Source organism: Dendropsophus ebraccatus, chromosome 7 (assembly GCF_027789765.1).
Source record: "Dendropsophus ebraccatus isolate aDenEbr1 chromosome 7, aDenEbr1.pat, whole genome shotgun sequence".
NCBI lineage: Eukaryota > Metazoa > Chordata > Amphibia > Anura > Hylidae > Dendropsophus > Dendropsophus ebraccatus.
The window spans coordinates 113,559,328-113,575,133 of NC_091460.1; the positions used below are offsets into that span (position 1 = coordinate 113,559,328).

Consider the following 15,806-nt stretch of genomic DNA (forward strand, 5'->3'; position numbering starts at 1 on the left):
ATTTTCTTACATTGCTTCTGATCTTTCCCCCAACTAACCTCTCACTGTGTCCTCTTGTTCTTGAGCTCAGTTTTTTACTAAAAACACTCCTCTCTTGAACCTTATTTAGTCCCTTAACATACTTAAAGGTTTCAATCATGTCCCCCCTTTCCCGTCTTTCCTCCAGACTATACAGATTCAAATCCTTAAGTCTTTCCTGATATGGTTTATGCCTCACACCTTCCACCATTTTTGTAGCTCGTCTTTGGACCCGTTCTATTTTATCAATGTCCTTTTTTAGGTGAGGTCTCCAGAACTGGACACAGTATTCCAGATGTGGCCTCACCAGAGCTCTATACAGCGGGATCACAATCTCCCTCTTCCTACTGGTTATACCTCTAGCTATACACCCCAGCATACGATTTGCTTTCCCCACAGCCTGGTTGCACTGGTGACTCATTTTAAGGCTTTCAGAAATCATTACCCCTAAATCCTTCTCTTCTGAAGTCTTTTCCAACACAGTACTGCCGATGTGATACTCGGATAGAGGATTCCTCCTCCCCAAGTGCATTATTTTACATTTGGAAACGTTGAACTTCAATTTCCACTGTTTGGACCACGTATCTAGCAAAGCTAAATCATTTTCCATATTACTGACACCTCCAGGAATATCCACCCTATTGCACACTTTTGTGTCGTCAGCAAACAGACAAACTTTACCTATCAACCCTTCTCCTATGTCACTTACAAACATATTAAAAAGAATAGGACCCAGAACAGACCCTTGTGGCACACCACTTGTAACCAGTCTCTGCTCAGAATATACACCATTAACAACAACCCTCTGATATCTCTCCTTCAGCCAACCACAAATCCACTGAACTATCCAGGGATTTAGTCCAATTTTCTCCAACTTCTCTATCAGCTCTTTATGGGGAACTGTATCAAAAGCTTTGCTGAAGTCCAGATAGGCGATATCCACAGCACCACCTTCATCCAGCACTTTTGTGGCATAATCAAAGAAATCAATGAGATTAGTCTGACATGATCGGCCCTCAGTAAAGCCATGCTGGTTTGGATCCATCAAATTGTTGATTCTTAGGTGATCCATTATCTTCTTTTTTAGAAGAGTTTCCATCATTTTCACTACTACAGATGTCAGGCTCACTGGCCTGTAGTTACTGGGCTCTTCTCTATTCCCCTTCTTGTGGATTGGTATAACATTGGCTGTTCTCCAATCATCGGGGACATCTCCTGTTAGCAGGGATTGGTTATACAGATCTGTCAGGGGGGCAGCAATCACAGATCTGAGTTCTTTAAGAACCCTGGGATGGATCCCATCTGGACCCATCGCCTTATTCAGCTTTAAACGGGCAAGTTCCTCTGCAACTTCAGCCTCTGAAAATACTGGAGCCGAACCCATATAGCTGGAGGCAATGTTGTGTCCAACCATCCTGTGATTGTGAAGGCCGCCTTCTGAAAACACTGAGCAGAAGTAACTATTCAAATAGTCAGCGACCGCCTTATACAGGTAGGGTAGGCAGTTGTTATGGGGCCATTGCAGGAGAGGGGCCCAGGAGAGAAGGTAAGAGCGTGTGTCTTTCTGCTTGACCCCTTATGTACTGCAATTTGTAGGTGACCCAGTGTTTACTTACATGCTGCAACACAAAAAAGGGTTAACAAGCAGAAGACAAGGAGATCTGCTCCGATAACCCCTGACCTCTGTTCTCCAGCTGTGCCATCAAGTAGGAAAATGTGCAGGGATCCTGCAGAGGTCAGGGGTTATCAGGGGTAAAGTAGATATAACCTTGTCTTCTGAACATTGGGTCACTTACACACTGCAGTACATAAGGGATTAAACAGAAGGTAGTCTGCTCCTGCACCCGTGTATTTAACCATAAGGGCTCCTAATGTTCCCTTATAGGTAAAAACAGTGGACTGACAGAAAAAGCAGCCATTGGCTCTCTGCCAGTCACTCTCGCGGCTGCAGCCAGGATTCTGCCTCTGGCCACAAGAGATTTTATTTTTTGGCCACATCACAGAGCATATACTGTGTGTATATATATATATATATATATATATATATATATATATATATGCGCAGTGCTTTGTGTTGTGCGTAGTGGAGGGGGCCCCTTAAAATTTTTTGCTATGGGGCCCCGTGAATCCGAGCTATGCCCCTGGTTGAAATGTTTTTTTCTTTCAAATAAAATGGATTCAGAAAGTTATATAAATTTTTAATTTACTTCTATTTAAAAATCTTAAGTCCTCCAGCACTTATCAGCTGCTATATGTTCTGCAGGAAGTGTTGTATTCTTTCCAGTCTGACACTGTGCTCTCAGCTGCCACCTCTGTCTGTGACAGGAACTGTCCTGAGCAGTAGCAAATCCCCATAGAAAACCTCTACTGCTCTGGACAGTGGTGGCAGCAGAGAGCACTGCGTCAGACTGGAAAGAATACACCACTTCCTGCAGGACATACAGTAACTGATAAGTACTGGAAGACTTGAGATTTCTAAATAGAAGTAAATTACAAATCTATATAACATTCAGACATCAATTGATTTGAAAGAGAGAGAAAAGAAATGGCCAGAGTTTCCCTTTAATGTTGCAGATCCCATACTGTTCATCCGTCACTAGGAACATGCTTATAGAGAAATGACTAATGCACTGGTTTATTTCATCTGACATGAAGGTAAATGCAGACAAAGAGGAAAATGAAAAAGCTTGTTTCCTAAGCATAATAGAGAATTGATATATTAAGCTATGGCGCAGCTCCGACAGTATGCAATGGATTTGCAGACTGATGCTTCTGTCTGAGCAGTAACCACGTCCTTCTTTTCTGTTATCTACAGTAATACAGATGTCCACACTGTAGCCTCCCTTCTGAAGCTGTACCTGCGCGAGCTGCCAGAGCCTGTCATCCCATATTCAAAGTATGAAGATTTCCTCTCATGTGCAAAACAGCTGAGCAAGGAGGAGGAAGCAGTAAGTAACCTGAGAATGGATGGAGGCCCAATCACCATGTTCATCAAATCCTTCCCTAATCCTTATTTTAGCTTTGATACATTTGAAAAAAACATTAAGAAATCAACATGGATTGTGATCGCAAGCAGTTTTGCAAATACATTGATACCTTGGTTTAAGAGTAACTTGGATTGAGTGTTTTGCAAGAAGAGCTCACAGTTTTCCAAAATTGTAATTTGGTTTAAGAGCTCCCTGTACTGGGATGGAGGGCAAGTGGGGGAGGGACATGGTCTGCATAGTGGGGTCTACAGCAGGAAGTCTCCCTCACCTTCCAAATCATAGCAGATCCACTTCAGGCTGGGGCTTGCATAAGGGGACAGGACTGTGGAGGTAATCTCTTCATAGCTATAACCCCTCTTTCCTCGGACAGAGATTGCTGCATGTATGTGCCCACATCTGCCCTGCTCTTTCCTTCATGCTCCCTGCAGTCTCTGCCAGCCCTTGTGTTTCCCATCATCTCCATTCCTGCTATAATGTGCCTGCACTCACACTCAGCCATTCACACTGCTGCTATAATATGCCTGCACTTACACTCAGCTATACACACTGCTGCTATAATGTGCCTGCACTCACACTCAGCCAATCACACTGCTGTATAGAAAAGTTTCCGTCTCTGTCCTCCTGCACAGCTCTGTGATTCTCACTTCCTGATTGGTCCATGCTAAATACACACCCCATTCCCATTGCTGTCATGTGACCACACAGACCTCTGACAGCAGCCCTCCTTCTCTATTCTAGCCTGTTGTACTACACTATTGCATTATAGGGATCTGCAATTCCATTCTGTATCTACAAATTGCTGCTGTATTTTCAGGTTTATGTACTTACCATACATTATACTCCACATGCTGAATACTATACTGTACAGTAACTTATAATATCACATGTCCAGCTTTCTAAATGTTTGTTTTATCTGTTCTACATGTTATTCAGAATTTTTTTAAAAAATCATTATTTATGGGGTGTGGAACCAATTTCAATGATTTCTTATGAACAATTTGCTTTGTTTAAGAGTGGATTTGGATTACAAGCATGGTCCCGGAACAAATTATGTTTATAATCCAAGGCAACACTTGTATTTTTAAGTTTTCTATACAGTGGTACCTCGGTTCTTGAACTTAATTGGTTCCAGAAGGCAGTTTGAGAACCGTGCAGTGTCTTCCCATAGGAAATAATGTAAATGTGTTTATTGGTTCCAGCACCCACCAATAATTACCTACAGTACCCATATATTACATTGAGAAGTGCCCAGTTTAATCTCCACAGTACAGAACTGCACTATATACTGTAGAGGACATTACAGAGCAGCACTATATACTGTACAGTACATTACAAGCCAGCCCTATACTGTACAGTACATTATACACACGAAACATTCAACAATACCAGAAATTATAGTACAGTACAGTCCCCCCCATCCTAACACTGTAACAGATGGGAGATGGTGGTGCACTGACTGTACTACTACTGTACTGTATATGCACTACAGCAGTCTTATACAGCACTGTACTGAATGTAAAACTTCGCCAGTGCTAAACTCACCAGGTACAACCCACCACCCATGCTCAAAAAAACGCTCAGATACCGAGTACTTCAAGACTGGTGGCCCCAAAAGTGTTTGAGAACAAAAGAAAACTTTTCTTGAGTTCCAAGCCGTTTGAGAAGCGAGGTACCACTGTAGTCAAATCAATGTCAAACATATGGCCATTCCTCTAACCTCAGGAATACATTCACCAGGCCAACACCATTAAGTGTAAACTAACATTTATACAGGTTCCTTAGAGTCCTATTTCACGGAGTGATTTTTAACAATTATCGGCTAACAATAAACGATCACAAATGAGATTGTTTATCATTAACCTGAAATCGTTCACCATATTACACAGAACGATGGTCGTTAGTTACGATCGTTACTACAATCGTTATTGCGATCGTTACTGTGATTGCTTGTTCCTTTTGATCCCAGCAAAACAATGAACAATGTGCAATTACACTGAACGATTAGTGAAAAAATGCGGAATTTGAGCGAACGAATGTGGAATTAAAGCGAACGATAAGCGAACGATTAACAATAATTTTATATTCAGATCTAAATCAACGATCAACGACATTCGAACGATTTTTTGATCGTTGCCTGCAATTACACAGAACGATTATCTTTTAAAGCGCAACTATAAAATATTTTGACCATTCAGTTTTAGCTAGCTTAGGTCATGATAAGACTTTTTGCAATATACATTAATAACCTAAAATGAACAGTTTTTTAAATACAGAAGGCTGATTATCCCCTTACAGCTCTCTCTGGCTCTGACTTATTTCTGCATTCCTGCTGGACACGCCCCCTCCCTGGAGATCCGTCCTGAGTGTACGGACTGTGACAGGAGGATCAGATAACAGTCCTGACACACAGAGAGAAACATAAACAAAACCTCCTCCCCCCCCTCCTAGCAGCACGTTCTCCCCCCTCCCCTCACAGAGGTGACTAAGCAGAGCTGAGGGTGTTGTGTGTGAGGAGCAGCGCAGGGAAAGAGCTGGATGGAGGCACAAGTGTATCAGTGCCACCATGACTCCAATGTACTGCATGAGGGAGAGTGGGTGAGTCACTGAGGGGAGGACTACAAGTCCCAGCACAACACAGCTGTAGTCCTTCCATAGTACATATAACATTCACTATCAGATGTCTGCAACAGGTGCCGCCACCTCCATGGCTGATATTATCCTACAGTGTAATGAGAGCAGATGACTGTATCTAATCCCAATGTGTGTGATACCATCTGCTGGGGCTCTGTATCTAATCTTACATTGTGATACTGTATGTTGGGGCTGTATCTGATCCTCCTATGTGTGATACATCTGCTAAGGTGCTGGTCAGTGAATGGAGGGATGCAGCCAGGGAGATGAGGAATAGGCCACGCCCACTTTCTCTCAGCCAGAAGAAAAATTCATTTATTCTCCTGAGCCAAACAACAGGGGATATCTCAGCGATCGTACATGCTATCAACGCAGTTTAGGGCTCTTTTTAAAGGGTAACACATGGGCTTTCTATTTAAGGAATTTCATTTTTTGGCTACTGAAATTATAGTTACGCTTTAAATTCAAACGATATTACGATTTTTCGCACGATAATTGTCCCATGCAATAGGGCCACAGGGAGGTGCAGGGGGCTGCCCAGGTGATCGCTAGATTGTCCAGGCAGCCCATAGGGGATAGTGGTGGTCTGCTGCCGCCGCTCCTATTCCACGGAGGGACAGCAGCAGATCTCTGTTATCACAGTCGCTTTTCTTTCAACATGGTTGAAAGAGAAATGACATCAACATCAATGATCGTTGCCTTCTCTTCCACGGCACGATTATTGGCCGTAACAACCAATATCGGACTAACACGGCCGATAATCGTTCCGTGGAATAGGACCTTCACACTTAAACTTAATGGTGTTGGCCCAGTGGATGTATTCCCGAGATTAGAGGGGCAAGTAGGAGGAACGTTTGAAGGATCATATCATCCCAAGACTGTGGAGGATCAGTGCTTGAAATTGGCAAAGATCTGATCAGATACCCCAGGTTTGAATCTCTTATGTCAGGCAAACAGTTTGCTCTCCATTTTTTTATATTTTTAAATGCTTTGCTTTTATATCGGAGGAGTTCTGAACTCCCATACCAGACAAAACAATAATAAAAAAAAGTACCGTATCTCCACGTAGTGATATGAGCAGGGACATGAGCACCGAATTGAGTAATTGACTATTGTCGGATAAGAGGTGGTCCGGTTGTCATGACTCATGTAATGTAGTGAGGTATTTGATGGAGATTTAGGAAAAGACAGCTAGGATAACAGTGTGTGGGGAGAGGATTATTAAGTTTTATCTGATTACTTACAAGCATCAGCCATGATATGTAATTGAAGGTTGTTGTTGGATTTCTTCATGAATCACTGATGTAGAGATTATGCGCAATTACAGTATAGAGGAGAAGCGAGGAAACCATTGACACCCTCACAATGTCGTTTCACAGTTTTATGAGAAAACCCTTCATAATAATGTTCATTTTCCCTTGCAGGGAGTGGCTGAACTAGTGAAGCAAGTGAAAAGCCTTCCGGCAGTAAATTACAATCTATTGAAGTATATCTGTAGGTAAGATTCTTATGTAGTGCCTGAATAAAAAGTGTGATTTCCACAAGCTATCCTATACTTTTTGGGTTTCCATTAAGCGTTTAACATTACATATTACCTACTTTAAATGTAAAAGTGACAACAGAGTGCAGCGTGATGCAAGGTGGTTGGTAATGCAAGATGCCTGGGATACACATATGAACAAGGGTATGCAGGATATATAAAAGGATATACAAGCAGACAAAGGGGCGTATTACACGGCACTTTATACTATGTAAGCGAGCTATGATCTGCTCTATGACCCTGTGCTGCACGGATATTGTTAGCGGTGTCTGTGCAGTCCGGCTTATATAGAAAATAATAAAGTTATACTCACCTCTCTAGGCTCCTGCGGTGTCCTGCTGTCTTTCCCCTGCTCATTACAGCCACCGCTGGCACCTTCTTTGCAGTGACTGTCCGAATGGGACAGCACTGCGGCCAGTGATTAGCTGAGTGGTCTGTCACTGCACAGACAGGTTAGAAAGTGTCAGCGGCAGCTGCAGTGAGCAGGGGAAAAGCAGGAGGACACCGGGGGAGCCTGGAGAGGTAAGTCTAACTTTATTATTTTGTATACTCTTTCATCAGCTGCTGACTGTACTCCTATTACATGTAGCAATGCATGGCCAGTGGACGATCATTTTAAAGCTTGCTGCAAGACAATAATCAGCTGATCGATGTCTTTATTCCATAGGGTGATATCTGCCCGATTCTGCCGGATTGGGCAGATGATTGCCCCATGTAATAGGACCATATGTAGACCAGGTAGTATTTTTCTATGTTTTTCTGTAAGAGAAGGACGGTTTTCTGTGTCTTCTTTGATATCGCTGAAAGACAAGTGTTTATGGTAATTCTTTATTACCTACAACAGGTGTGAGCAGTCTGTCAGATTGGACTAGATGGGATACTGTACACCTGTACACTATACATGGGCTGCACTGTAACCCATCTATTATCTCTTCTCAGTTTGAATCTTATATTCCAGGTTTTTGGATGAAGTTCAGTCCTATGCTGGGGTAAATAAGATGAGTGTACAGAACCTGGCTACAGTATTTGGTCCCAACATTTTGCGTCCTAAGGTGGAGGATCCCATGACTATAATGGAAGGTAAGGTAAATGTATACATTTTACAGTGTGGTCAACATTACTTCGTGGTAAATATATTTAGTTTATTACTTAGTTTTTTATGAAATTCAGTGAGAAAACTTAATTAAATGGCTTAGATTTCTGTTAGACACACATATTGCATGCTAGCATTTTTTCTTGTTTTTATTCCTGGTGTTCTATCCCCTGTTTTGTTTCTTGTTTTTGTTTTGGTTCGTTTGTTTTTCATTACAAGTCATGTTATTCCAGAAATTCTATAGAAAAATTGGGTACAAAATGCCAGAAAAACACCAATATGCTAATAGACATTATGTGAAATCATGCTCTACAAAGGGGCATTCGGCTTGTAATAGGGACTGTAAGTAGCATTGGGTCTCTGGTTGGGTTTTGGAACTTTGGTTAGTGGATATATGTGAATTTAACGGTGAGGGAACCTCTATTGAAGACGAAGGCTAAGGGAAACCCTAATGACTATCTAATGTATGTTAGAACGGGCAATGGAGTGGCCAGTGGTCTCTGACTAAGAACTTGTAAATTGGTAGCTTGTAACTTGTTTGTGTGGAATTATACAAAGGTATAGTTGCTAAAAAATAAAAAGGGGCATTCACCATCAAGCATATCCCTAACATGCTATGTGAGATTATGTTTTATTAGCTTCATAATACAAAATAATTGCTTATACCTAAATCTAAAGAGTTACTGTTATTTAAAATAACTTTCAAAGTTCCATCAGACATGTTATCCACTCCCTGGCAGGTTGAAGAAACAACTTTTTCCCTTCATCATAGTCTATGAAGAAAAAGTGCTGAATCTTTGGCCGGCCAGGGTATGGATCGCACATGGCCGCCGCAATCTCTTCCTAGCCGCATAACGGCAGGTCTCAGAAGTATAACCCACTGAAATTAACTCTTCTATACCTTGTATATCTGATTTTTAGCCTCTACCAGTAAACATTCACTACAACCACAGGCTATATCCACGTTTTCCTAGACTACCTAAGGCTGCATCCAACTTCTTCAACCGCCGGTGTTCAAATGCAGAACGTTCTGATTGGAGTTTGTCTCATCTTTAATAACAATATATATTACATCCTAAGCAACTGATTAAAAAAATTGACATACAGTATATTACATTGTTTGCAGTAGTAACCCCTCTGCTGTTCCTTGTTCTGCCAATTCCTGGTGGACCCACAAGTTGATTTTCTGTCCTTCTTATCAGGTGCCTCGATTATTTTTTACATTTAAAAAACATTAACAGTAGTGCAAAGAAATTCATATTAATTTGGATCTATGTAGTGCTATTTTTCTCACTACATATACAGGCTTATAGAAGTGCATATAGAAAATATATGAAGCACAACTATTAATTAAAAAAGGAAAAAATGTAAGAAAACTGTAGAAGGAAAATTAGATCCTATAGCTGTACTTATTAGTGAGATCTCTGGAGCTGGGTGTGAGGGATTGCTTTCTAAACAGGTCAGTGGAGGAATACAGGAGAAGGAAGCTGTGGTAACTAGTAGGTTAACAAGGACCAGACTACAATGCATCCCTGGCAAATACAGCTGCTACCTGGTCACATAATCACACTATATATATATATATATATATATATATATATATATATATATATTTATTTGTTTACATGGTATAAAGGAGTAAGTGTCTCATGGGCCAGCAGCCAGTAAGCAGCTGTTTACAGACCACTTTCTTATTCCGCAGGAAGCTGATCATGATCTTTGGCCAAAAGGTCACTTGAGCGCACACACAGTTGCCAAGCTATATGTTGCAACCAGTCTAAATATACCAATGGTGGTGAACTGTTATACATGGTGTAACCTGAATTACTTTCACTCTCCAACAGGTACCGTGGTGGTTCAGCAGTTAATGGCAGTGATGATAAGCGAACACGAAATACTGTTCCCCAAGGATGGAGATGCCCAAATTGGACAAGAGCTGAGCAACAACAATAACGAATTACAAAAGAAAATGATTTTAGGCCAAATACAAAACAAAGAGAACAATAATACAAAAGAATTAGCAGTGAGACGTTGTTCATGGGAGAAATCTGACTCTCCACAAAGGTCCAGTGTTGATAATGGTTCCCCCACTGGACTCTCAGGAAGTAAATCCAATAGCCCAAGGAATAGTATTCACAAACTTGATGTTACCCGAAGTCCACCACTCATGGTGAAAAAAAATCCAGCATTCAATAAGGGTAGTGGAATTGTTACCAATGGTTCCTTCAGTAGCTCAGTGGAAGTACACGACAAGCATCACTCATTACCTAATGGTACCTTACAGGCCAGGAGAACCTCTTCTCTAAAGAGCTCGGGAACAAAAATGGGCACCCACAGTGTACAAAACGGAGCAGTCAAAATGGGAGTGTGCAGTACAGACACCATGAGCAATGCTTTGAACAGTCGGACCACAAGTTGGCTGCCCAATGGGTACGTCACATTGAGAGATAACAAACAGAGAGACTCCACTGGCGAATCGGTGCAACATCACAGGTTGTCTACGTACGATAATGTCCAGCAACAATTCTCCATGGTAAACTCTGATGACAAGCAAAGCATAGACAGTGCAACATGGTCTACATCATCATGTGAGATATCCCTTCCTGAAAACTCCAACTCCTGCCGCTCTTCTACTACAACTTGCCCAGAGCAGGACTTTTACAGCGGGAACTTTGAAGACCCGGTTTTAGATGGGCCTGTCAATGAAGATATTAACAACCCAGCAGACTTTGAGACCAAATTTGACAGAAGAAGTGCAGGGGGTCGCAGTAGCCGGGCAACTAGTAGCAGTGACAACAGTGAGACTTTTGTAGTGAGTAACTCAACCAATCACAGCGCATTGCACAGCCTTGTGTCCAGTTTAAAGCAGGAAATGACAAAACAAAAAACAGAGTTCGAGACAAGAATAAAAAGGTATTATTTCTATTATGTATATGATCAATATAATATGGCCCAGATTATCTTGTAGAAATATACAAACCATTCAACCATGATCACTTTGCATTTTCCCTTTTTTTTTTTTTGAGGGAGAGTTTGGGTTCATCTGAACTGAACCTAAAACGAACTGCTAAATGATTGCAGGCATTTAGCTGTTTTAGTGCCGAGTTCGTAACGAATCTCGGCTTGTAGGATTCGATTTGTTTTTCTAGAAGCTAAAACAGGGAAGGCCAATATGGCTGTGCATGCTGATACAAAATATCATTCATTACAAAACAATTGTTGTAGCTTTGAAGCTCTAACTTCTGGTTTACTAAAATATGGGCATCTTTGCAATTTAGATTGCATAAATATCACAGAGATAGCCCATGCAGATGCTATGGGGCCATTAGACAGAATTAGCCAGGCTGGTCTCATTCACTTTCCAACTATGTGACAAAATCCCAGGAACTGGATTATTAAGGCCGTATTAGCCCAGTATTTCAGAGCAAGCAAGCGCCAACCTGTCTGGTCAGCGGTCACTTACTCCTTGTTACCGAATCGTTTGCTTTGCTATTACATGCACAGATATCGAGTGGGGGGTGTTTTCCATGTAGGCCTCTGAATCATGCTGCTCATCTGTAACTTTTAATCTAGAATGTTTAGAAATAACACTTTTCAAAATGTGGCCCATGGGGTGGATGAGCTGATCACCCGAGCTCCTACTTCTGATACACCAACAAACAGCAAACAGGGCTTTACCAAATTGCAATAAAGCCATATAGGGGACGATTCATCAAAGGGTGAGAAATATACACTGTTGTAAACTGCCTGTAGCAACCAATCACAGCTCAGCTTTCAGCTCTGGTGAAATGAAAGAGGAGCTGTGATTGGTTGCTGTGAGCAGTTTACACCAGTGTATATTTCTCACCCTTTGGTAAATCTGGGCCATAATGTATTAGATACATCTTAAAAAACATACACAGTAATACCTCTGTTCTGGAAGACTATTCTAAAACTGAGCAATTTTAAAACTTTCACATTATATGGGTCAGGTGCAAAGCACCAAGCCCACAGAGTGTAAAAGAGTTAAGTGGTGAAGCAATAGCTCTACGTCTATATAGTAGTTACGCCCCTCTGTGCCCCCACAGATTAAAGGTGTCCCTGTGCTCCCACTTAATAATTAGGTATGTTCTGTGCCCCAGTATAGTAGTGAGGCATATAGGCACTTCTGTGCAGTCCCAATGTAATTAAGACCGCTGTGTGCTGCCCCCAGTTATATAGACCCCTTGTGCGCTGCCGACAGTAGTAAATACCACTTGTGTGCTGCCCCCAGTAGTATATACCTCTTGTGTGCTGTCCCCAGTGGTATATAGACCCCCCTGTGTGCTCCCGCAGTTATATATAGACCTGTGTGATCCCCCAGTTATACATAGCCCCCCTGTGTGCTCCCCCAGTATACTATATAGACCCCCTGTGTGCTCCCCCAGTATACTATATAGACCCCCTTTGTGCTGCTCCCAGTCGTATATACCCCGTGTGCTCCCCCCAGTTGTATATACCCCCCGTGTGCTGCCCCCAGTTGTATATACCCCCTGTGTGCTGCCCCCAGTTTTATATACCCCCTGTGTGCTCCCCCACTTGTATATAAACTCCCTGTGAGCTCCCCCACTTGTATATAGCCCCCCTGTGTGCTCCCCCCTTATATAGCCCCCCTGTGAGCTCCCCCACTTGTATATAGCCCCCTTTGAGCTCCCCACTTGTATATAGCCCCCTGTGAGCTCCCCCACTTGTATATAGCCCCCTGTGTGCTCCCGTTTATATAGCCCCCCTGTGCGCTCCCCCCGTTTATATAGCCCCCGTGCACTCCCCCACTTGTATAGAGCCCCCCTGTGTGCTCCCCTGTTTATATAGCCCCCCTGTGCGCTCCCCCGTTTATATAGACCCCCACTGTGTGCTCCCCTGTTTATATAGCCCCCCTGTGCGCTCCTCCCATTTTATGTAGGCCCCCACTGTGTGCTCTACCTCTTATATAGTATATAACACAAAAAAAAAAAAAAAAAAAAAAAAAAAAAAACATTTTTACTCACCTGGGACCGGCATCTCCTCTTCTCTTCTCGTCTCTTCTCTTCCCTCTTATGGCTGCGGGAAGTGTTTCCCCTGCGGTTACAAGAGGCCGCTCTTCCGTTGTCATGGCATCGGCGCTCCAGTGACGCCTCGAGCGCCGGCACCAGAGACACAGAGCGGCCTCTTGTGACCGCAGGGAAAACACTTCCTGCGGCCACAAGAGTGACTGACAGGGAGGGAGCCAATGGCTCCTGCCCTGTCAGTGCCGCTGCTGCCTGTAACTATGTGCGCTCGTTAGCCGCAGCGGTCTTGGGCACCAGAGCGGGGCCCCCCTGGATGCCGGGGGCCCCACGCAACTGCGTGGGATGCTTGGTGCCCAAGACCGCTACTGCTCAAGGGGTGCCATTCTCTGGATGCCACCCACCCACCCGTTTAGAGCAGGGATTGCAATCATTATGATAGGAATCCCTGCTTCTGTAAACTTTGGTGCCAAGACAGCTTTGATACCTGTCAGCTGAACAATAGTTCACCCAACAGTTATCAACATTGATTTTGTTCAGATACCGAACTAAGCTTCAGGGGACAATGTGGTTTGAACAAAGAGGTGTTCAGGAACTGAGGTATTACAGTATTTGATTGGCTCTCTATAATAGAAAATATTAGGTCACAAAAGGGTTTGCTGCGCACTTGGTAGATGGGGGCTATAGAATGTCAAAACATATGTCAAAACCTTCATCGCTCCCTATGATGGCCACAACCCATCAGGAAATTATCACATAAAAGTTGTGTAAGGAGACTGGTGGAGTAAACCCAATAAAGCATATGACACACTATTGCAGTTCATCATTTTTTCATGCACTTTATTGGCTGATCCGCTTATAAGTCTCCTGAAAGTCCAAAATGTGGAAGGAGAAACGTGTTGAGGCAGTTTGATAGCGAGACATGTCTTGCTTCTAACTCTAACTCATTGCTAATTTGTCTGATGGGTAAATTATACTTTTATCAAGAGAACAAAATTCAGGTGCGCTAGGGACAGCCAATGGTTGAAGTGGACAGTTTACCCTTTTGTGACCTTTTTTTTCCATTACTGAAAGCCCATCAAATATATGTTTTTAGGGTATATCTAATAAATTATATGTTTTAATTAGGGTTTATTGTAATTTGGTATACACTTAATTTAATACCTATGATAGTATGTGGAGCTACTGTACAAACAGCTACTGTATTTACCCTGCAGTGGCCACTATGGATGAAACATAGAATTACATTGAGGCCAACCAGCTGAATGGCTTTCAGTGCAATACAAAATGGCTTAAACAGGTATTCCCATCTTAAAGGGATATTTTGCTCAAACATAACTTTCCATATGTTGCTGCCCATGGGGAGACTAATAATTCATTATGTACTTTTTAGTATTTATTCAGTCTCCTCCCCCCAGTTCTAAGCTGCTGCATTCTGCTGAAGACACAAAAACCTGCGTGTGAGCTTTCGGATGTCAGTTGGTTGGTTGCATCTTTTGAGCTGACCATAAAATCATTGCTCGCAAATCTTGCCATGTACACATCATTCGTTTGTAATTACGATAGTTCATATACCATACTATACAAACTATCATAATTACGATCATAACTAACCACTATCTGTGTGTATTATGGTGAATGATTTCAGGTCATTTGCAACCACTTACTGGAGAAAACAAACAATCGCTTTGTCTAATAGGACCCTTAATGACCACATTTTCTTGTTTTGTCTTCAGCCTGGAACAAAGAAATCTAACTCTGGAGACAGAAGTGCTTTCCTTGCACGAGGAACTGGAACAAGAAAAGAAAAAATACACAATGGTGGAAATTAAAATGAGGAATGCAGAGCGTGCAAAAGAGGACGCTGAGAAAAGAAACGATATGTTGCAGAAGGAGATGGAGCAATTTTTCTCAACCTTTGGAGACCTTACAGTTGAACCTCGTAGACCAGAAAGAGGGAACACAATATGGATTCAGTAAAGTGGCCCAAAGTATATCAGACAGTGAGATGTAGCTGGGAGGGTATACGGGTGGCTGGTCACCTGATATTCCTATCACTTGGTACTCTCTAAGGAAGACGGAGACTACAACTAACCCACATCTTAAGCAGTATCCACCTAACAGAGTCTGCTCTATTATTACATGCTCCATAAATGCTACTGTCAAGTGTTACAACTGGATGTGTGTACATAGTTAAAAAAAAAAAGTGTTATGTTATAAAAGCAGAATTGTATTCCAAGAATTATAATAATGCAAGTATTGTATTTAAACTGGCAAATTGATATGTTGTTGCAGTCGAGCTTTATATGAAGTCTATATATACCCTTGCACTTAAACATAATACAATATTTTTGCGCATTGTGCTACCATCAGCTTATTTTGTATATTAATTGTTGATTCCCATGTTGACAGGGAATAAACGGACAAAAAAAACATAGGATGATACTTTGTGAATTTGATGTTTGTGCCAACCAACTTGCCTATGACCAAAAGAAAGTGTACAGAATTTTATAAAGCATTACAGCAAGACCGGT

General features: G+C 42.1%; 1 protein-coding gene across 5 annotated transcripts in view; it reads left to right on the forward strand.

The window, feature by feature from the left end:
• The window catches only part of ARHGAP24 (Rho GTPase activating protein 24), a 536,725-nt gene extending 520,919 nt beyond the window's left edge, over positions 1-15,806 (forward strand). For all 5 annotated transcript variants that reach the window (XM_069978214.1, XM_069978213.1, XM_069978216.1 and 2 more), the window contains 5 exons: positions 2,834-2,966; positions 7,061-7,134; positions 8,135-8,256; positions 10,114-11,182; positions 15,009-15,806. In XM_069978214.1, the coding sequence (XP_069834315.1) occupies positions 2,834-2,966; positions 7,061-7,134; positions 8,135-8,256; positions 10,114-11,182; positions 15,009-15,252 (1,642 nt within the window). In that variant the 3' untranslated portion in view covers positions 15,253-15,806. The remainder of the gene's footprint in view (positions 1-2,833; positions 2,967-7,060; positions 7,135-8,134; positions 8,257-10,113; positions 11,183-15,008) is intronic.